The following is a 21,908-nucleotide window of genomic DNA, read 5'->3' on the forward strand; positions in this document are numbered from 1 at the left end:
TGCTGCTGTAAATAGGCATACTACATTATTGTCCTTCATCAGCCAGATAGCTTTAACAGGATACATGTCCTACCATTTCAAATTATGGTGTAGGGTACAATGCACTGCTGAAATATATGGGTTGGGCAACAGTACATTCCACTCAATATCAGATTAGAAAGATGTGGTACTTATAATGTTGAAAGGGGCAGCTATGGCTTGCAGCATGCTGCACCAACACTTTTTATTACATCAAACTAATTCATTCATACTATGTAATCGATTGAAACACACACTCAGAGCTGTTAGTGCTTAATGCATTTATTTATTAAGACCTTTATTTATTTATTTTAGCAGTCCCATTGAGGCCAAAGACTCTTTTGTAACTCACAATTACACAAACATCTCAATCACGGCAGCATAGAAAATACTAATAGAAAATACAAAAAAACTATCATGAAGAACAACCACATTCCTTAGTAAAGAGGTCCTCAACCAACAGTCTGAGTTGCTGATGATGTCACCATAGTCTAGGACTGGAAGAAATCTAGGAGAGGAGGTGAGGAGAAGAAACATGGAAACAAATGTGCTGAAATGACACGTTCCTTCTCCACTAGCATGTCATCAGCCAAATTGCATTTCCCTGGATGGGTTCAGAAGATGAGGGGTCAGGGGTCAACATCAGGAGACCAGGTTGCTCCCAAGGGAGGTGGTGGGCCTTTTCACTCTTCTGCGGGAGAGAGCGAGACCAAGAGAAAGAGGCAGGGGTGGTGTATGATTTCAGAAAGCATAGCAGTCGTCATGTGAGCTCTCAGCAATAGGACTTCTATCTTCATCTGAGTTCCCATCTACATCAGAGTCATCAAAAATATACCCTTCTCCCAGAATCAGCTTGTGATGGTTATTCCTGGTGTTGTCTTGGTCTTGTGTCAGTTCACTCAATCTTCTCTTCAGGTGGCAGAGAAGGCCATTCCTTCCTCCCTCTGACAACTCCACTGCATTGCCTAAAAGTCACATGTAAAGCAGTACATTATTTACAATTCCATTACACAAAATAGTGTGGAGGGTATTTGTAAACCAAGACAGAGATTTCAGTCCAAAAATGGTATAAACCTTAACTAAACCCCGCTGCTCTTTGAAGGCTCTCCCAGTGCCTCTTCATCTCCTTCACCAGGATCCTCTCTTCCTCCTGCTGTCTTTTTGATGGCAAGATGGCTGTTGCCTGTGAGATGTAAACTCACAGAGGTATATAACAGAAAAACAGCAATGATTGCAGCCTATGCTGAAGTTAAACATTCAATCACAATAGATACCTTCTGCAATCATAAACTTAATGGAGCCAAATCTCTCCCATGGCCACACAAAGTTGACAGTATTGAGCAACTCATCCACTGTGGGGAGGCTAAACTCTGCCTGCTGCGCGTGAAGTTGAACAATGGCAGCTGTCAAGGCTGCTTTGTCCTCAACAATTTTTCTCAGATTCTGATGTTTCCTCTTTTTGCCATCTGAATAAAAATGGGTGATTAGATGGACTGTATATTCAGATATATTACATGACTGTAAGTTATAGAGCTACTATAGAGGCACAAACAAAGAGAGTACAAAGCAAGCAACTCATTTCTAAAGCATTTGTTGTCATGCAGTTATAACATTATACAAGGCATGCAGAGTTGTGGCTCACGATATACTTTGCTGTTTATGGTCACGTAATTTCTCAGTTTAATTAAATGTTTTGTATTAGATCAATTAAAGGCATAGGTTATTCCTACATTTGATCAGAAACATGGTCTGATGTGTATGACTAATGCTTTTTCTTTCCCAAATCAGTTTTACTGCTTCATTAATAATGTGTTTGAGGTCATATTGTTGTTGGGGCTTACCTGTCAAACGGTAGAGGTAGTGTTTCCTGTGTTTCACACTGAGGTAAAACCCTTCAATCTTCTGCTGGAGATGCCCCATGTTATAGAAACTGTGAGAATGGTTAAATGATTGGTCTTTGTATGGACATGTTTGACGAAGGATGACACATCGTCTTGTGCCAGGAATACACAGTGGCGATTATAGCATGTAAATATTGGTGAGGCAAACAAATTAAAAAAGTGGGATGCATACCAGCAAAGCCACTACACAACACACTAATTGGACTATAACGGTGACAAACTGTGCCCACACACTGTTAGGCCCTACATTAAGCTGTCCCAACAGGAGAGTCCCAACACCTTACCACTGCAACACCTGGCTATCAACGGATCCCTGTCTGGCAGTGAAACAGTTCATTCAGCCTCATTTACTACCTTTAAAAAAATATAGCTGATATGGCTGACTTGTTTAAACAAATGTGGTTTCTACTGACAAATGAGATGTACAAACTATGGCATAAGGGGACGACAAACGGATAAGAGACAATCCGTAATTCCGATTAAGACATTAATGAGCGAGCTAGGACGGACGTAGTCAAAATAACTATTTGTTTGGCACTTTTGAGATGTACAGCAAAAGAATTCAGATCATGGGCCGTTCTTACAGTGTTCTCCCTGTACACTAAGTGTAATGCCCTGGCCATAGAGAGGGGTTTTTGTTCTTTATTTTGGTTAGGCCAGGGTGTTACATTGGGTGGGCGTTCTATGTTCTTTTTCTATGTTTTTGTATTTCTTTGTTTTGGGCCGTGTGTGGCTCCCAATCAGGCACAGCTGAAGGTCGTTGTTGTTGATTGGGAGTCACACATAAGGAGCATGTGTTTCCTTTGGGTTTTGTGGGGGATTGTTTCTGTTTAGTGTTTTGCACCTGACAGGACTGTTTGGCTGTCGGTTTTCTCTTTTCTTGTTTTTGTATAGTGTTCACGTTGTTCAATTAAAAATTCAAAGATGAACACTAACTCCGCTGCGTATTGGTCCACTTTCTCAGACGATGACTTCTCTGTTTCGTCTGAGGATGAAGACAGCCGTTACACTAAGTCAGAACCGTAGGGTAAATAAAGGGGGCATATAAGCAGACAATGAAAGCTCTTACAATATTCAATGATTACATTTCACAACAAACAGGTTATAGGCTACATGTGCACTACCAAGTCAGAACAGTAGGCGAAATTAAGAGGTGGAAAAATATACCAAATTATTAGGGTGGGGCACATGGGCTACTAACAGCTTACTACACAACATACACTTAGTATTACTTTCTTAGGTACAGTATACATATCTCCCTGACATGTTACATAATTTATGCGGCAGCATACAAGACATTTTTGGAATCAGCTTGTTGTGCTGTGCTCACTTGAACAGGAAGGTGGCGCGGCGGTCCTTCATGGGTAAATTTTGTCATCAAACTTTGTCATCAAAGACTGCCATTCTCTGGATTTATGGTGTTTTCAAAACAACTGGGAACTCGAAGAAGAAGAAAAAAGGTTGAATCATGATGACGTCAGTGATCTTCAGGTCGTAGCTCTAGAAAGAGGCCCGAGATCCGGATTTACAATTCCGAGTTGGATGAAAGTTCAAAACTTATTTTCCCAGTCATAGCTTGTTTTTCCCGAGTTCCCAGTTGTCTTGAACTCACTAAAGTCAGATTTTGCAGTTCCGAGTTAACAGTTGTTTTGAGCGCGGCACAAATCATCCTTCATTGACAGCATGGCCAATGTTGAATGTTTCTCATTTTAAACTAGAAAAGAGACCCTTAATCTTAGACTTGGGACCACACAGCCACTCCACTGAATAGTAGGCTAAGGATTGCTTTGCAATGCTTGCAGTTAGCCACTGATTCCTTCCAAACCACTCAATGTTGAATTTACGATTTCCAACTTGTTGTGTAATGTTTATGTCCAATGGCCGATTAGCACCGATACGTTTTATCTACAATTTCTCTTCATTATTTCTCCTCATATGACATCATTTTACCTGTGACTAATTACATTGAGCCGTCTTTGATGGGGACTTCTCATTGTAACTCTATGGCAGCACCCAAGGGGCTTGAATTTTCGAGCTCTACCCTTAGACTTGGCGGTGACATAGTGTCCCAATGAGAAACAGTACACTGAGCCAATCACGGCAAAATGCTCCGTATTTTCTGCTGGCTTGCCCCACCACCACTGAAAGCACAGAGCTAGGCTGAAACACCTGCATTTTGGAGCTGCCTTACTCAAGAAAACAGAAAAGAGACCATGTTTGTATGCGGCTTTATTAACTCAATGATATATATATTTTGTGATATATACAGTTAAAGTTGGAAGTTTACATACACGTTAGACAAATACATTCAAACTCAGTTTCACAATTCCTGACATTTAATCCGAGTAAAAATTCCCTGTCATAGGGCGCATCGAGTTTAAACGGATTCAGAAGGGTCGTGGCATCAGAGGTATCTGGTGTTATTGAGTTCGATGTGCCATAAGTTTGTGCTATTAATACATAAAAACATTATGCTTATTTGTACATATAGTACATAGTTAATGAGAGAATGGGTTACATATAGGGCTTTCCATGGTGAGATGAGGTGACATCTAGTGCCACGTAGAGGCAACTGTGGCCTGATCAGCATTGAATAAAGACTATAAAGGAGCGTTTCCTCTATCAAACCATACAGTCGTAGGTAAAAGTTTTGAGAATGACACAAATATTGATTTTCACAAAGTTTGCTGCTTCAGTGATTAGATATTTTTGTCAGATGTTACTATGGAATGCTGAAGTATAATTACAAGCATTTGTCGTAGAGAGGAGCGGACCAAAGTGCAGCGTGATTATCGTTCCACGTATTTTATTAAACTGTGAAACTATGCAATGCATAGAAAATAAACTGAATGAACACAACAACAAACCGTGACGAAGAGTACAACATACACTTACTCAAAACAATCTCCCACAAACCCAGGTGGGAAAAACACCTACTTAAGTATGATCTCCAATTAGAGACAACGATGACCATCTGCCTCTAATTGGAGATCATCCCAAACAAAACCCAACATAGAAATACAAAACTAGAACATAACAACATAGAAAAAGTAAACTAGAAAACCCCCGTCACGCCCTGACCTACTCAACCATAGAAAATAACATCTTTCTATGGTCAGGACGTGACACATTTCATAAGTGTCAAAGGCTTTTATTGACAATTACATGAAGTTGATGCAAAGTCAATATTTTCAGTGTTGACCCTTCTTTTTCAAGACCTCTGCAATCCGCCCTGGCATGCTGTCAATTAACTTCTGGTCCACATCTTGACTGATGGCAGCCCATTCTTGCATAATCAATGCTTGGAGTTTGTCAGAATTTGTGGGTTTTTGTTTGTCCATCCGCTTCTTGAGGATTGACCACAAGTTCTCAATGGGATTAAGGTCTGGGGAGTTTCCTGGCCATGGACCCAAAATATCGATGTTTTGTTCCCCGAGCCACTTAGTTATCACTTTTGCCTTATGGCAAGCTGCTCCATCATGCTGGAAAAGGCATTGTTCGTCACCAAACTGTTCTTGGATGGTTGGGAGAAGTTGCTCTCGGAGGATGTGTTGGTACCATTCTTTATTCATGGCTGTGTTCTTAGGCAAAATTGTGAGTGAGTTCACTCCCTTGGCTGAGAAGCAACCCCACACATGAATGGTCTCAGGATGCTTTACTGTTGGCATAACGCAGGACTGATGGTAGCGCTCACCTTGTCTTCTCCGGACAAGCTTTTTTTGGGTTGCCCCAAACAATCGGAAAGGAGATTCATTTGAACTGGGCGGACCACCCACTGTATTTTATTGGTTAGTTAGCTAGCTGTTATTGAAGCAAGTAAGACTAGCTTAGGGTTTTTTGGATATTTATTATTTCTTTCCTTGGGTCCAGCTCAGCCCCCCCCCCCAACTGTGTGTTTGAACAATAAACCCGTGTTTGACGGTAGATTTAAGTTGTCTGTTATTAGTTCTCACTGTTCCTTTGCACTATTATGATATGCATGAGATATGTTACGGGTCTCGTTTCCATCCCCCCTAGACTGCAGGGCCAAAGGGGTTCGTAACAGCATGTCTACAGAATATCAAAACTACAGTCCACTCTTTTATTTAAATAATGTATTTAAAAATAAATATATATTGCAATACATACTCACAGAATACCTAAATAAGTACACAGTGTCATATATCTCATAAAAGTGCATATTTGTGAATCATTTATGATTTTTTTCCCCCCTTGGTCTATAGCAGTCTGCAGGATCTGGACCACTATGTGGAGAAACCAAGGAACCAGCTCCATGAGTGACCTTGACTATCTGATCCAGCACAGGTTTTGTGAAGCAACCAGAACATCTGTATATACACATCGTTTATTAGGTACACCACCCCCGTTCACGGAAATGGTTCGCTCTTATAGACAGTGAGTCAAGTGGCTGTGGCTTGCTATATAAAGCAGGCAGACAGGCAAGCAACACTGAAACATACATGAGAGCATCAACTGTTCTGGACAACTATGTGATCACGTTCTCCGTAGCCAGGTCAACATTCACAAGGCCGCAGGGCCAGACGGATTACCAGGACGTGTACTCCAAGCATGCCCTGACCAATGTCGTGGAAAATTGTCTTAAGAACATAATACTCTTACAAGAACTTGTGAATTCAATATAGACTTTAATACAGAGTAGCAAAGCCGAGCCCTTCCATGGAAGGACCCTATTACACACGTAACAGAGCCAAGCCCCTCCATGGAAAAGACTAAATTCTCATATTACAGAGTCCTATCTTTATATGATTCTGTCTTTGCATAACGTGTAGAGTCCCCTCCCTCTATATGAAAATAGCTTCCCTTGACCGTTCTTTACCATTATCTCTCCATATCAGTTGTTGCTTGTTAACGCCCACATCTGACAGCTGTATAGGTTATAATGCTAGCAGGGCCTCCTCATGTGGTACAAAAATAATGCATGCACTGCATGCTCATCCTTTTCTCTGTAGCCCTTTGTCTGGCTATCTTGAGTATTTGGGGCCCTGCATAACTCAAGTACAGTTGTCAGGTCGCTATACCTCCCACCGTGGCCTGTTGCTCTATCAGAACCAGATGTCATCTTCTCCTCCTATAGCCAAAGTATTTATGTTCTTTCTCCTTCAGCACAGCTGCTTATCTCCCACACCAACTGGCAAGTGTCTTCAATGACATTTTTAACCTGTCCCTGACAGTCTAATACCAACATGTTTCAAGCAGACCACCATAGTTCCTGTGCCCAAGAATACTAAGGTAACCTGCCTAAATGACTACTGACCCGTTGATGGTAACATTCAGTCAGATGGGACTGCAAGTTTGTGTTCCTTTTTTTTGCGTGGATTCCGCGAGTGCTAGCTGGCTGTACCACAGACAGCTGTCGTCGTGAAGGAAAGACTCATTGTTATCTTTTCGTAAAACAACTGGTTGCAGTATAGACAACACTGTATTCTATACTATTCTACCGTATATTAGTCCGTTCCGCTCTGACATCGCTCGTCCATATGTATGTAGTCTTAATTCATTCCCACTTAGATGTGTGTGCATTGGGTATATGTTGTGGAATTTGTTAGATAGTACTTCTTAGACATTACTGCACTGTCAGAGCTAGAAGCACAAGCATTTCACTACACCCGCAATAACATCTGCTAATCACGTGTATGTGACCAATAACATTTTATTTGATTTGTGGGATTGTTTCCAAAGTCAGAGCTGATTTGGAGAAAACCCCAAACTCAACTTTTAGAACAAATATTGATTGAAGAGTTTAATTTGGGAATGCTTCCTTGGGGTGCTCTAAGTTACTATTATGTGTTATTGGCATTAAGAAATAGCTTCCACATGCTCTTTAACACATTTGAGAAATGAGTAGGATCTTCATATATAAGGTCTTTGAGCAGGATTCTGTGTTTTCACATGCAAAAGTGATTGCTTTTGATAAAACTGATATCTGCCTTCCCAATAAAAACTGCTTTGACAATTCAAAAGATATTTTATGGAAATAGAGATGTTTCTGGACGATGCACCATGCTGCCTTGAAAACAACATGACCTAGTGGCACAGACCGTTTGATTTGAGAAGGGCGCTTTTGCTATTAATGTCACGGGCCAAAGAGGGGTGCCCGACGGCTCAGCATAACCCCACACCCCAATAGCTGTAAACATATTGTTTAACCAAAAATTAAACAGAATTTTAAAGTATCATTTTTGTTTTATTAAACCTGGATCCACAGACAAGCATCTTTCTTAAAGTTTACAGATCCATTTAGTAGAATTTCATTGACGTACAGGAGTAACTTGATCTTATTTCTCCTCAGGAGTCACTCCAGTCTCACAGTGACAGTTGTGCCTGAGCTAATCAGATCATGTAAAGTACAAAACAGACTGAGGCATATTCAGTAAGATGCAACATTTATGGTGTTGCAGATAGATATGTAGTGTATAGATTAGACAGGCTATACCTACCATTCATCCTCTAACATGTGGAATAAAAAGACATGCCCATTCTATACATAAACATTTCTACATTCTGATGTTGCACCCCTCTGAATATGCACCAGAAAACTAAAAGGTATGAAATTAGAGACCAACCCAAAACCACAAATTACAACCAGTCTAAAAAAGTAGAGGCAACTACCTAGCCTCAGCAATCATAACATAGTTTCAGATCCCCACCCATACTCATAATTTATTACAGTGTTCTTAATTCCTGATTCTCTACACATCCAGGGGTTTGTTCCAGCCCAGCTGTAACAATCCTGAATCAACGAATCCAGGGTTAAATTATTATTTGCAGCAGGTGTGTTAATGATGAGCTACAACAAAACCCTGCACACCCAGTGGATCCTCAGAGCCAGGATAGAGGAAGGCTGGCCTACTATAACCAATCTGTGGTGTAATGGGAGTAAGGGTTTCCCTCCACATCCCATACAAACATTCAGAATGATTATGTGCCATGGATCTATATATGTATAACTCAACAGCAACAAGAGCAAAAACATCTGCTTTCAGATATTCAGCAGGATGCAAAATTCTGAAAGTTGCAGATAGAAATATGATATATAAAGCAGACAATTCTTTATTCTGGAGTCATGTCTATTTTGCACAATACATTTCTATTTGAACGTTCTGTGACATTTCACTCTCCTGAACAAGCCCTAAGTATCTCACCTTGAGCTGATGCATTCTGCATACTTAATATAAACTACTTTGTCAGATCATTTGCAAAGGGGTCCAAACAATGGGTCAAATATGGGATACATTCTTCACTGGTACTGTCATCATTGCTTAACTATCAGTGTGCATCTCTCGAATACATGTCCTGTTCTTGTTACTTTATACAGCCCATCCACTGACCAGATACAGACAGGCAGGCAGACATACAACCGAGCTAGCTAATGTATGGCTGATCATGCAGTTGACCAATCTGCATGGAGTACTCCATAGCAAATCATTTGCTTCCTCAGTGAAGAGAAAATCAAACTTGACATCATCAAACCTAAGATCTTTGAAAGGCATTGAGTTCAAAACACATGACAATAACAAGCACATCGATAAAGATGGGAACAAAGGGGTAACGGGGTAAAAAAAACAAAAAAACCATAAGAGATCCAATTTGTTTCTCAGACATTTACTGAAATCTGCCAGTCTTATTTCAAGGTGTGACTGATTCGCCGTCTCTGTGCTGGAGACAACAGTGGAACAGGAAGTCGCAGAGGGAAGGTTTTAGGTGTTACACCACTCGTCGCACTTCGAAGAACCTCTTCAGGTAGTAGATCTGTCCCAAAGTCATGGCCACCAGGACCAAGGCCTCGAAGAACGACCAGAGAACCACCCTGCTGTTCGTGTTGTCATTGACTGGGTGGAAAGATAACCATGGCTTAAGTTCAAGACTGGCTGTCAGTACTGACACTGCAGCACACACATAACAATAAAGTGAATGGGTACTTAACCACAGTCCATTCTGACACCATTTGCTTTCACGTGCAGTTTCATATGTGGTGTGTGTAACTCACTGGCTCTGTGTATCCTCTCCCGAACCTCCATATACTCCTGCTCATGCTTGACTGCTGTCATGGCAACCGCCAGCTCATTGATCATCTCCTCCAGCTTGTTCTGGTGGGCTGTTAACAGAACACACAACCAACCAATCAGGATCAGCATAGAATCAACAACATTCTAGTGAAAATGACGTGTGTTACACTGAACACATTAAAACACTCCACAAAAGAACACCATTAGTCCCTGTATTGAATGTATGAAATCATGCACACAACATATTCCAGCATCTATAAATTGTGAGTTATTTTTTTTTAGACAGATTTCTCACATCATTCTCAGGCAACATGTACTACAGTAACTAAGTGGTGATTTGTGAACATTAGATTGCACTGGAAAACTCATTCAACTTAAGTTAGAGGAAACCGAATGCATTTGGGCAAACATAGCTTCAGATGAGGCCTGAACCCTACCATCCCAACTCTCTCCACCTGGGGGAAGGGGAAAACAGTCCAGCACAGTCAAGAGGATGGAGAGAAAGAGAGAACAATAGCATCATAAAGAAAAGAGGAATAATATGTGAAAACAGAAAAGTGATCATCCGTTAAAGCAATTAGCAAATGATTAAGAATAGAGCTTAATTCACACACACAAATAAAGCTTACCTTCCGTCTCCATGTCCTGTACCTTGGGTGCCTCTCCGATATCGATGGTGAACATGACAATCTTTGGTGTCATGGTGGACATCTTGTTGCTGAAGCAGAACTTGTAGGTCCCGTCCATGTGAGCTGCTACAGAGTATTTCCCACTGGACTCTCTGTCTCCTTTGTAGATCTGCTTGTCATCAGGTCCTGTTATCTACATAGGAGACAATATCATACAAATATTTGACAACTCATGGTGCAACATTGTTGTGGTGTGCTGTCGTTCTAACCAACATTCAAAAAATATTCTGGACCATTGTAGCAACAAATATATATTTCATTCAGTGGTTGGGGGATCGGGGGTGGTCTGCACCACATGTAGCAAACACTTTACATATTGGATACTTTTGAAATCCACTAAAAAGATGGATCTCATTTGCATTACAACAATTCTCAAATATCTGGTGGTGAATGCATGTGGTGGAGCAGTGCTGTTAAAGAAATGGAAGGAGGGGCTGTTTCTCAAGTTCTGTTAAACTGACAGCTGTTTGGATGACAGCTAGTAATGTTAGTCAACAATACACTTCCTGGCTGTATCACTCATGAACAGATTAGTCACTTAGTTATTTACCAATTTAGCTAACAATTGCTAAAACAGGCAGTGGGTTGACTTTAAACTATACAAAATATAGCTAGCCATTCAAAAATAACAAGTATGACCGGCTTGTGGTGAGCAATTAAGCTAAATAGCTAGCTAGTTAGCCATATCCGCTAACGTTAGCTAGCTACTCCCCACCTTCTTTGCGCAAGTGACAAGTGAAACCAAATCCATAAGAAAAACCAAATCCATAAGAAAGACCAAATGTAATCTCACCTCAACGTCAATGTCCAAAAAGCCTCCCTCGGCAACTTCAAACATTAGGCCCATCTTGGTTCCTGAGTTGACCCTCTCATGGAAACACTCATCGGCATGAGCGTCTATGCTAACAAAGTAGCCGGACGCTGTGGAGAACAAGACCGCAAAAAGGACAACGATCTCTGATGCAGTGAACATGTTAATGTTTTAGCTAGCGTTACGTAACGATTGTAGATTCTCTGTATTCCCACGATTTCAAACCCACCCTAAAAGTGCACATGTATCGTATCAGGAGGCTCAGAACAAGCACAAATTATAGTGGATGAGATTGGAAACTTCCTTGTTAGCAGGCTAGCTTTCAGGTAGACTGCCACGTAAGGATTTAAACGGGAAGTAGCGAGGGTCATATTTTCACAGAACTAAGCGATTTAAAAATCGCCATCCATTCCTCCTACAGCGCGTGCGCAAACGGAAAATGTGTGTTGTGTCGCGTGTCTGGTGACGTTTCAACAGTCGACTCGTTCTGAAGTCTCCGGTGCCGAGGCCTAGGTAATTTTTGTTGTTGTAAAAATTTCCAACCAATGTCCATTTTTTTGTGCCCGTTTGGAGCGGGGTCTGGACCTTATGAGGCATTTTCGCTGGGGGTAGACTGCGGAAGAAAACCACAATAGTTGGAAAAGCCAGCAAGTTGTAGGAACTAACGCCAGCGCGAGGAAATACGGATTGAAAAAATATGACATCTCGGAGGTAACGTAAACCTTAAGAACTGATCATGGAAAACAATCTGATGATGGTAGTTAGCTAGCTAACTAGCCTGTCGGCTAGCATTAGCCTAGAACTGTTTACACTTACAAGATTGTCCCAGTGATTTAATGCATACATGTGATAATCAGTTAACGACCTAATAATAAAAGTCGTATTTGTCAAGGATGTGCCTTGCCGGTGTTTTGGAGTCAGCGTAGTAGTAGTAGTAGTAGTAGTAGTAGTAGTTAGCTAGCTAGCTAGCTAAGTAAGTTCTTTATTGGGCAATACAATGGGCATCTGTGAAATTGAAGCGACTTTTTTGAATGTGAACTCTTTTTAAAAGCTATCTGCCTAGGATATGTGGTTCAATGCATCTGGTTCAGTTTGGAGGACAGACTTGTTATTCAGAAAGATACCCAACATAATTATAGACTGTAAATAAATATATGTTTAATATCCCTCACTTCTCTCATGCAATTTTTCCTGATAAATCAGGATTTCCTGATCATTCTCACATCCTTTAATCATACATCATTGACCCTCCCCCAAATCAATATCTTCTTTCTCCAGAATGACATTGTTGTGCCCATGACATTCCTGAATACAGGCTATATTCAGGCCACATATGTTCTCTAGGCTAGGCTACCTGTGAACTCTGTGATTTATGACTGCTTGTTATCTCCCCAAGGGTAAGTCAAGGGCTCTGAACCCAGCTGGGTAGATGACTCACTGGCATTTACAATAGAGTTATGATGAAATCCAAATAAAAGTCTAGACAGGACAAGGACAGGCACCTTGATGTTTTAAGCTGGTCATGGATGTGGTGTAGTCCACAAATCTGTTGTGTCCGGATACATTTCTTTGAATTTATGCTGTGTCACCTATTACTTCAAATGCACTTAACTAGCTAGTTTACCTGTGGTGGTGGTGATGTTTAGGTGGTTCCACCCCAATATCACGGGGGTGGAGGCTGAGAATCTGCTGCTGACCCGGGGGGTGGACGGGAGCTTCCTGGCCCGACCCAGCAAGAGCAACCCTGGAGACTTCACCCTCTCTGTCAGGTGAGTTACTGTAGCACCAGACACTAGAGCTACTGCAGGCTGGGTTGACACTGATATATAAAAAAAGGAGTCTATTTAGTTTAGTTACGCCTAAAGCATACAAAGTAAACAAGAAAATGCTTTCCCCATTATATTGTATTATAAATGATTAGGCAAATTGAAGATAACATTTCACCATCGCCTGGGTGGTGGGGGTTCATATTTCCCTTTCTATTATTCCTGTGTTCCCCTGGGCAGACGTAACGGAGCTGTCACCCACATTAAGATCCAGAACACAGGGGATTACTATGACCTGTACGGGGGGGAGAAGTTTGCCACCCTGGCTGAGCTGGTTCAGTACTACATGGAGCACCACGGCCAACTCAAGGAGAAGAATGGAGATGTCATCGAGCTCAAATACCCCCTCAACTGTGCTGACCCCACCTCTGAGAGGTGAACACTGACACAACATGCGTGTTTGTCTCCTGTTTGTCTGTGTGTGTATATACCGCTCTAGCCTGCGTGTCAGTTCGTCAGTAGAGTTCTATAAACTGTATTTCTCTCTCTGTGTGTGTGTCCCAGGTGGTTCCATGGTCACCTGTCAGGCCGCGAAGCTGAGAAGCTGCTGACAGAGAAGGGGAAGAATGGTAGTTTCCTGGTCAGAGAGAGCCAGAGCCACCCTGGAGACTTCGTTCTGTCTGTCCGTACCGGCGACGACAAGACAGACAGCAGCGACGGCAAGCCTAAAGTCACGCACGTCATGATCCGCTGCCAGGTATAGTAGTATTATTCATTGTTTTTGTGCTTTAATCCTTCCCTCCCTCCCTCGATCAAAGTAGTGTTCGCGTCCTTGGACAGTTGTAAATTAGGTTTTAGAGGTGAATGGTGTTTAATGTCAATATTTGTTACATAATGAGTGCCGCATACCAATGAGCAGAAGTTGGGATACTATAAGTGGCCTGGAATGTTGTCATAAGGTTGTGATACTGACATAAATATGGATAAGGGATATTACTGGCATACTGTATGACCTGTTTGTCTGGCCTTGAGTTTACAGAGAGCTGAGAACTAAAGCAGTAATAATGTGGCCTTGGATGTGGCGTATGCCACGGATACACTACATGTTATCTCCGGCAGCGTTTGGAACTGCCGACCAGCGAGTTCATCTCAACCTTTACTGCCCTTCAGTCCCTTGACTTTTTAGCCCTGATTTAACCTTTATTTAACTAGGCAAGTTAGTTAAGAACAAATTCTTATTTTACAATGACGGCCTACCCTCTGCCAAACCTTCCCCTAACCCGGACGACGCTGGGCCAATTGTGCGTCGTCCTGTGGCGCTCCCGATCACGGCCGGTTGTGATACAGCTCGGGATCAAACCAGGGTCTGTAGTGATGCAGTGCCTTAGACCGCTGTGCCACTCTGGAGCCCCTAAATGATGGAGACATGGATCACCCCAGAGACCACTGCTACACCAGCTGTTCTCGCTTAATCTGGCTACGTGTTCTCTCATAGTAACTTGGCTCCATCATATCCTCACCTGGTCTCTCCTATCATTGCTCAACAACTTTTCTCCTTCCCCGTTCTGACACCCAGGTGGCGACAAGCATCTCTGCGTGCCTGGCAGATATTTCAGCTTGGATGTCATCCCACCTCCACAAGCTTAACCTTGACGAGACAGGGGCACCTCTTCCTCCTGGGCAAGGCATTCCCGCTCCGAGACCTCTCCATCACGGTTGACAACTCCACGGTGTCCCCCTCACAGAGTGAAAAAAACCTTGGCGTGAACCTGGACAACACCCTGTCGTTCTCTGCAAACATCAAACTAGTGACTCGCTCCTGCAGGTTCATGCTCTACAACATCCGTAGAGTACGACCTTACCTCACACAGGAAGCGGTGCAGGTCCTAATCCAGGAACTTGTTATCTCCCGTCCGGACTACTGCAACTCGCTGTTGTCTGGGCTCCTTGTTTGTGCCATCAAACCCCTGCAACTTATCCAGAACGCCGCAGCCTGCCTCGTGTTCAACCTTCCTAAGTTCTCCCATGTCACCCCGCTCCTCTGCACACTCCACTGGCTTCCAGTCGAAGCTCGCATCCACGACAAGACCATGGTGCTTGCCTACGGAACAGCAAGAGTAACTGCCCCTCCCTACCTTCAGGCTATGCTCAAACCTTACACCCCAACCTGAGTACTCCGTTCTGCCACCTCAGGTCTCTTGGCCCTCCCACCCGTTCCCGCTCAGCCCGGACAAAGCTCTTCTCTGTCCTGGCACCGCAATGGTGGAATCAGCTTCTCCCTGAAGCTAGGACAGCAGAGCCCCTGCCCATCTACTGAAAACATCTGAAACCCTACCTCTTCAAAGATTATTTTAAATAATCCCACAGCCCCCCCCCCCCCCCCCCAGAAAAGCACTGACTTTGCTGATGGCTTTGCTGATTTTTCCTTTATTGAGGAAAAATGGACTTACTATTACTGAGATATGTGGTTGTCCCATCTAGTTATTTTAATATCAATGCACTAACTGCAAGTCGTTCTGGATAAGAGCGTCTGCTAAATGACAAAAGGTTATTTGACTATTTTGAACATTTACATATCTCTTTAGGTAAAACATCATCATAATGGGATCATCACCAGTAAGTTTTGTTGTTTTGTGTTCCTCAGCATGACCTGAAGTATGACGTGGGTGGAGGAGAGAAATTTGATTCTCTGACAGACCTGGTAGAGCACTATAAGAAGAACCCCATGGTGGAGACACTGGGCACAGTGCTGCAACTCAAACAGGTGTTTATTCAGCTTGCTGTCGCTGTCAGATCTCATTCCCCAGATCTTGATAAATGTGCTAATCACACCCAAGGCCCTTTGTCTTTCAGAAGCATTAATAAGAGCCATTGATTTCTTGTGTTTCTAAACTTGTGTATGTTCTTTCCCCAGCCCCTGAACACCACTCGTATCAACGCAGCGGAGATCGAGAGTAGAGTGAGAGAGCTTAGTAAACTGGCCGAGGCCACGGACAAGGTCAAACAGGGCTTCTGGGAAGAGTTTGAGGTATAAAAAAACACGCGTCATTGCATTTCAAAATAGATATTTAATATAGTATTGTTCTCATGTCAGGAAAGTTTTTATACAGTTATACATCCTAAGCTATATATTCTATGTCCTCTGTTTTTCTCCCTCCCAGACTTTGCAGCAGCAGGAGTGTAAGCTGCTATACAGCCGCAAGGAGGGACAGAGAGCAGAGAACAAGAACAAGAACCGATACAAGAACATTCTTCCCTGTGAGAACACACACACACACGCATCCTCCCCTATCAAATATCACCGTTGACTGACCACCCTGTTGTTGTCGTATGCATAGCCTGGATATTAGTTTGTCTGATTCAAATCGTGTCTCTCTCTCCTCCCTGTCTCCTCTAGTTGATCACAGTCGTGTGGTGCTGAACGATGGGGATGGATCTGAGGCTGGTTCTGACTATATCAATGCCAATCTCATCATGGTAGTAACGGACGTCATGGTAGGCAAGACAAACTTATTTTCACTATTTCAGTTAAGTCATTAAAATCGATCAATCTTAGCACATTTTCGGGCTCATTCAGTAGTTTCTACCCGATTTAAATAGAAACATGTTGAAAAAATGTTTAAAGTACCATTTATAGTCCTAAAACATAAGTTGACAATGATACTGTTGCTGTTTCCTATTGTCATGTATTTGTGATTTATAGCCTAGTGTCAGTGCTGGTTTTAAATGTAGAAATCCATCATCTATATGCTGAAATAAGTCATATGTTGAACACCAAGACATATAAAAATAACTCCTGACAAACACGTGTCACGCTTGTGTTCAGATTACTTGTATTTTTCAAAATTATTAACATAACTGCTCTCACACCAATATTTCACTTCGGACTGAAATTGATTAGCTTGTTCTACTGTAATCAGTAGCGCACGCAAATTGATCACTCACATCGATATTGTATTAAAATCAATGGAACTTGGACAATAACCGCGGCGACATGTACCGTTTGCGCTCTTCTAAAAGACAAACCACAACGAACTTGGGTATACTACATATTCCTTTCGATAGATGAGAACCTGTAGGAGCCATTTTATCAACTAGATGGCCAATATGAAAATGGGAAACGCAGCACTTTTTTGACTGGATTATTTCAACGAATCATCACCTCACAGGTAGATCAAATTACAATTATCTGTGTCATTTGAGTTTGAAAATTACCACTGTGTTCAAAGTCTTGCGAAAGGAAAGGCGCGTATGATTAAAATCAACGGCACCAAACCAAAGACGTGAATCTGTTTTTAAATCAATCGATTTAGTATCGTCTTGATGACTATAAACTTTTAGATTAACATCACCAATCTGAGGTAAAAAGGATGTGTAATTCCACACAATGAAAAAAGCAAGCTTGTGTAAGGTAGTAACACAAACGTTCAACATTAGGGAAATTAGCTCCATGTCAAATTTTTTATATGGCAAAATAATGAAAATGTGATATGGCAAAAATAATTTAACATGTCAATTTAGGATGATAGTATATGTTGCCCACTCACAAACTATTGCAACAATTACATCTGTTTCTCACTAATTGAACCATTTTGGAGAGTTTTATAATGCTCTTAAACACAATTTAACTGAACGCTCTAGACGAAAGCTTCTATAGTGTCTGTGCAGCAGGCGGAACGTTTGACGTCCTCAATCATGGTAAACTCACTTTATCCTCAGGACCCACACCTGTCAGACACAGTAAATGACCTCATGGTAATCTCTACATACACTTAGACTCAGCTCGATTTGTTTTTTTTAAACAGTCTGCAATTTCCTGTATGCGACAGCTCTACAAAATGCTTAGGCAAGCTTACTGTATCAGTTTGTGCTGTATCTTGTTTTTTAAAAATATATATTTTTTGAAAGTGTGGACTGTGGCGTGTACTGCTAGCTGCCCGATGTGTGCTACTTTGCGTTGCGCGTAGTCTGCTTCCCTCTGCCACGGTGTGTTCCAATCCGCACTACATTCAACACAGCTCCCGTCTCTGTAGAACTCTTTGTTCTTTCTCTCTCTCTAGCCGGAGTTGGAGTCCAAGTGTAACAGCACCAAGCCGAAGAAGTCGTACATCGCCACGCAGGGCTGTCTACAGAACACCATCAGTGACTTCTGGAGGATGGTGTTCCAGGAGAACTCCCGGGTCATCGTCATGACTACCAAGGAGGTGGAGAGGGGAAAGGTAACTGGCTGACTGGGTCTCCATTCCGAGCATCTCTGGAAACCAGGAGGGCTGCTTCGTAGGTTTATCAGAGGTTTTGGAGCAGGAGTATTGGAAGTGAATAGACGTCCGGTTTCTATTTGTGTGTTTGATTTGGTCGCCGTTTGTGTGTTATCTCCCTGCAGAGTAAGTGTGTGAAGTACTGGCCAGACGTGTCAGCTCTGAAGGAGTATGGAATCATGCGTGTCCGCAACGTCAAAGAGACGTCCGCTCACGACTACATCCTGCGAGAGCTCAAACTGTCCAAGGTCGGACAGGTGAGAGGAGAGGACTGTGTTTTTGGAAGTGCACCGTACGGGTGTGTGTTGACTGTGTGTGAGCATGCGTGATACTTAAAAATGTGTGTGTGTGTTCCAGGGTAACACAGAGCGGACAGTGTGGCAGTACCATTTCAGAGCGTGGCCGGACCATGGTGTCCCTACAGACCCCGGTGGCGTTCTGGACTTCCTAGAGGAGGTCAACCTCAAACAGGAGAGCATTCTAGAGGCTGGACCCATAGTGGTGCACTGCAGGTACACACGAGCACATACACACACACACACATGCGAGACAGTTGTGTGTATTGTTGCCATCTAATTCTCTCTCTCTCCAGTGCTGGTATCGGGCGGACAGGAACGTTCATAGTGATTGACATCCTCATTGACGTCATCAGGGAAAAAGGTGAGTGCAAATGCATCATCTATTTGTGCTTGATGAGATGGTCTCCATAAAGAAAGCTTCCGCTTCGTTCAGACACCATGGGTGTCTGTGTCTGCTGTATAACCTCTTCTGTGACTCTAGGAGTGGACTGTGACATAGACGTTCCTAAGAGCATCCAGATGGTTCGTTCCCAGCGGTCTGGGATGGTTCAGACCGAGGCCCAGTACAGGTTCATCTACATGGCTGTCCAGCACTACATAGAGACACTGCAGAGACGCATAGAGGAGGAACAGGTATGTGTATGTCTGTGTGTGTTTTGTCAGTATGAGTGGTTGTAGAAGTATTTCTCTAACCTTCTCCTTTCCGTCTGTCTTTAACAGAAGAGTAAGATAAAAGGGAGGGAGTACACCAACATTAAGTATTCTCTGTCTGACCTGACGGGGGGAGACCAGCTGCAGAGCCCTCTGCCTCCCTGCACCCCCAGCCCCACCCCCAACTGCACAGAGTGAGTACCTACCCACAACCAGTTGTGGGGAAAAAGTACACAATTGTCATACTTGAGTAAAAGTAAAGATACCTTATTAGAAAATGACTCAAGTAAAAATGAAAGTCACCCTAAAATACTACTTGTGTAAAAGTCAAAGTAATAACCTTTTAAATATACTTAAGTATTAAATGTAAATGTAATTTCTAAAATATACTTAAGTATCAAAAGTAAAACTATAAATTCTCTCATTCCTTATATTAAGCAAACCAGAGGAAACAAGTTATAATTTGTATTTATTTACAGATAGCCAGGGGCACAGTCCAACACTCGGACATCATTTACAAATGAAGCATGTGTGTTTAGTGATTCCGCCAGATCAGACGCAGTAGGGATGACCAGGGATGTTCTCTTGATAGGAGAATTGGACCATTTTCCTGTCCTGCTAAGAATTCAAAATGTTTAGAGTACTTTTGGGGTGTCAGGGAAAATGTATGGAGTAAAATGTACATTTTATTTTCTTTGGGAATGTAGTGAAGTAAAAGTTGTCAAATATGACTAGTAAAGTACAGATTCCCCAAAACACTACTTGAGTAGTACTTTAAAGTACCAACTACTATACTCAAACTAACACTTAGCTAGTCAGTTTCAGTTGAGAAATACTTTTACTGATGCGTTTCTCTGTCTGTGGTTTATATGTGTGTTTTCTCTTTTCTTTCCCTGCGTGTGTGTGTATAGGATGAGGGAGGACAGCTCTAGAGTTTATGAGAACGTCGGTCTGATGCAGAAGAGCTACAGATGAGATTCACCTTTGACCCCCACACTGTCCCAGGTAAATACAGGAACTGTGTCTTGAGTTTGCGGTTGTTACTTTTTTGTTTGTTATAAACGACCGGAATTCTCTCTCTCCCTCTGTCCTTCTCAGGAATCTGTTAAATTTTTGTTGCCAGCTGCACCTGAACACCTGAGACGTGATCACGATGACTACACGGAAAAGAAGAAAACGTAAAATAACGAAAAACTAAAATCTGAGAGAGGTCTGCGAGAACCGAGACTAACGGAGGGGTTTTTGTTCCCTTCCTCCTCCTCTGCTCCTTATCCTCGTCCACCCCTCTCTCTCCAGGAACAGTAGCCCTCTAGTCCCCTAAACCACTGTGATTATCTGGAGAGCCCTAACGAGCTTAATGACAGAACTTAATAACAAGCCTAAACCCCTAAACTTAACCTCAGCCTGAGTTTAGACCTTCTCAGACCAGACCCAGGCTGATTCTAGCAGTGCTCTGTTCTCAGCTCACTAGAGGGAGAATAACCTAGCTTACCTGTTCTGTTTGTCATTGTTCCACCCTCTCTTTTTAGCATGAAATTTTCTTTTGTCTTATTTCTTATTAACCAAAGGAAAGAAACGCATAGATCGTTTGTTTATTGGGAAGTAGTGAGATGAGTGAGCCCTTCTCAGAGTTGAGAAAAAAGGCCTGTGCCAAAATGGTTTCATCCAACATCTCGGCCAATCAGTGGTCTCCCTCTCCCCGGTTAAACCAGAGTGTGGGGGGGACACTGTTTGCAGAGAAAAAAGGGATACTTCCAGTGGTAATATTGTTTTAATTTTTTTGTATCATGTTTTCTGTTACTGAATGAAGAATTCTGGGTATTGTAGTGATGTCCTTTTTTTTATTTTTTATCTCCACCCCCCTCAAACTAGAGTCCAAATAACTTCCCAGTGGATTTCTATTCAGGATGTTGTCTTTTTAAAGGCATATTGTTTTGGTTTATTTTTATTACATGTTTTTGTTGACATGTTTTTTGTTGTTGCCACAGTGATACTCAGTCTCCCTTGGTTACCATTCCCAAACTCGCACCCGATGTCCTTAACGTCGCATTCACATAGCAACGTAACAGCTCCAGCACAAGCCTTGTTCCTTGGGTGGAAATGGCGGCTAGAACTCCCAGGGTGCCTTGTGTTCCCACTAAGCACTAATGTGGGATCTGAGGGTTGTTTCTGGAGGTGAGGTCACCTCACCCCATACTGTTCGTAAGTGCTGTTATGACAACGAACAGAGGAGTTGTCTACAGCACCGACAGTGGGGGACGAGATTAGAGGTAGGGTGCTTCCTCCCAGGCTCTTCTGTTCCAAAGTTACTGTGGAAACTGTTTCAGAGTTTCTGGGGTAACTTGTTGTTTATGCCAGTCCGCCTAGCAACATGCATCGCCACTGAGATGCTGCTGCCCCAAAAAAGTTTTACATTATTTCTTTTTTAAACAAACATAATGATACTATTGCATTTTGTGTTTTTTTTATTTAGTGTTCTTTTTAAAGA

At 42.4% G+C, this 21,908-nt stretch overlaps 2 protein-coding genes across 2 annotated transcripts; one reads left to right on the plus strand and one right to left on the minus strand.

Moving 5' to 3' along the window:
* Positions 1–8,103: 8,103 nt before the first annotated feature.
* LOC106562632 (transmembrane emp24 domain-containing protein 2) lies at positions 8,104–11,797 on the minus strand. The gene is made up of 4 exons (XM_014127603.3): positions 11,429–11,797; positions 10,576–10,768; positions 9,928–10,035; positions 8,104–9,769 (listed from the first exon to the last, which is right to left on the minus strand). Exons 1-4 carry the CDS (start codon positions 11,606–11,608, stop codon positions 9,645–9,647), a joined length of 606 nt encoding a protein of 201 aa, XP_013983078.1. The 5' UTR covers positions 11,609–11,797; the 3' UTR covers positions 8,104–9,644.
* Positions 11,798–11,869: 72 nt separating this feature from the next.
* LOC106562610 (tyrosine-protein phosphatase non-receptor type 11) lies at positions 11,870–21,872 on the plus strand. The gene is made up of 16 exons (XM_014127564.3): positions 11,870–12,157; positions 13,093–13,215; positions 13,453–13,647; positions 13,777–13,969; positions 15,857–15,976; positions 16,127–16,240; positions 16,374–16,470; positions 16,610–16,707; positions 18,273–18,431; positions 18,596–18,727; positions 18,828–18,982; positions 19,063–19,130; positions 19,251–19,402; positions 19,490–19,614; positions 20,332–20,425; positions 20,519–21,872. Exons 1-15 carry the CDS (start codon positions 12,144–12,146, stop codon positions 20,393–20,395), a joined length of 1,809 nt encoding a protein of 602 aa, XP_013983039.1. The 5' UTR covers positions 11,870–12,143; the 3' UTR covers positions 20,396–20,425; positions 20,519–21,872.
* Positions 21,873–21,908: the final 36 nt, after the last annotated feature.

The sequence above is a fragment of the Salmo salar genome, chromosome 01 (assembly GCF_965601325.2).
Source record: "Salmo salar chromosome 01, fSalSal1, whole genome shotgun sequence".
Lineage (NCBI taxonomy): Eukaryota > Metazoa > Chordata > Actinopteri > Salmoniformes > Salmonidae > Salmo > Salmo salar.

Excerpts from the sequence above, each read along its gene's own strand:
- LOC106562610 (XM_014127564.3), top strand. Across the intron at positions 18,728-18,827 it reads AACTGTCCAAGGTCGGACAG|GGTAACACAGAGCGGACAGT; the intron begins GTGAGAGGAGAG and ends TGTGTGTTCCAG. Across the intron at positions 19,615-20,331 it reads CCCACCCCCAACTGCACAGA|GATGAGGGAGGACAGCTCTA; the intron begins GTGAGTACCTAC and ends GTGTGTGTATAG.
- LOC106562632 (XM_014127603.3), bottom strand. The coding sequence starts at position 11,608 with ATGTTCACTGCATCAGAGATCGTTGTCCTTTTTGCGGTCTTGTTCTCC. Across the intron at positions 10,769-11,428 it reads TTTTGGACATTGACGTTGAG|ATAACAGGACCTGATGACAA; the intron begins GTGAGATTACAT and ends TCTCCTATGTAG. Across the intron at positions 9,770-9,927 it reads GGAGAGGATACACAGAGCCA|TCAATGACAACACGAACAGC; the intron begins GTGAGTTACACA and ends CTTTCCACCCAG.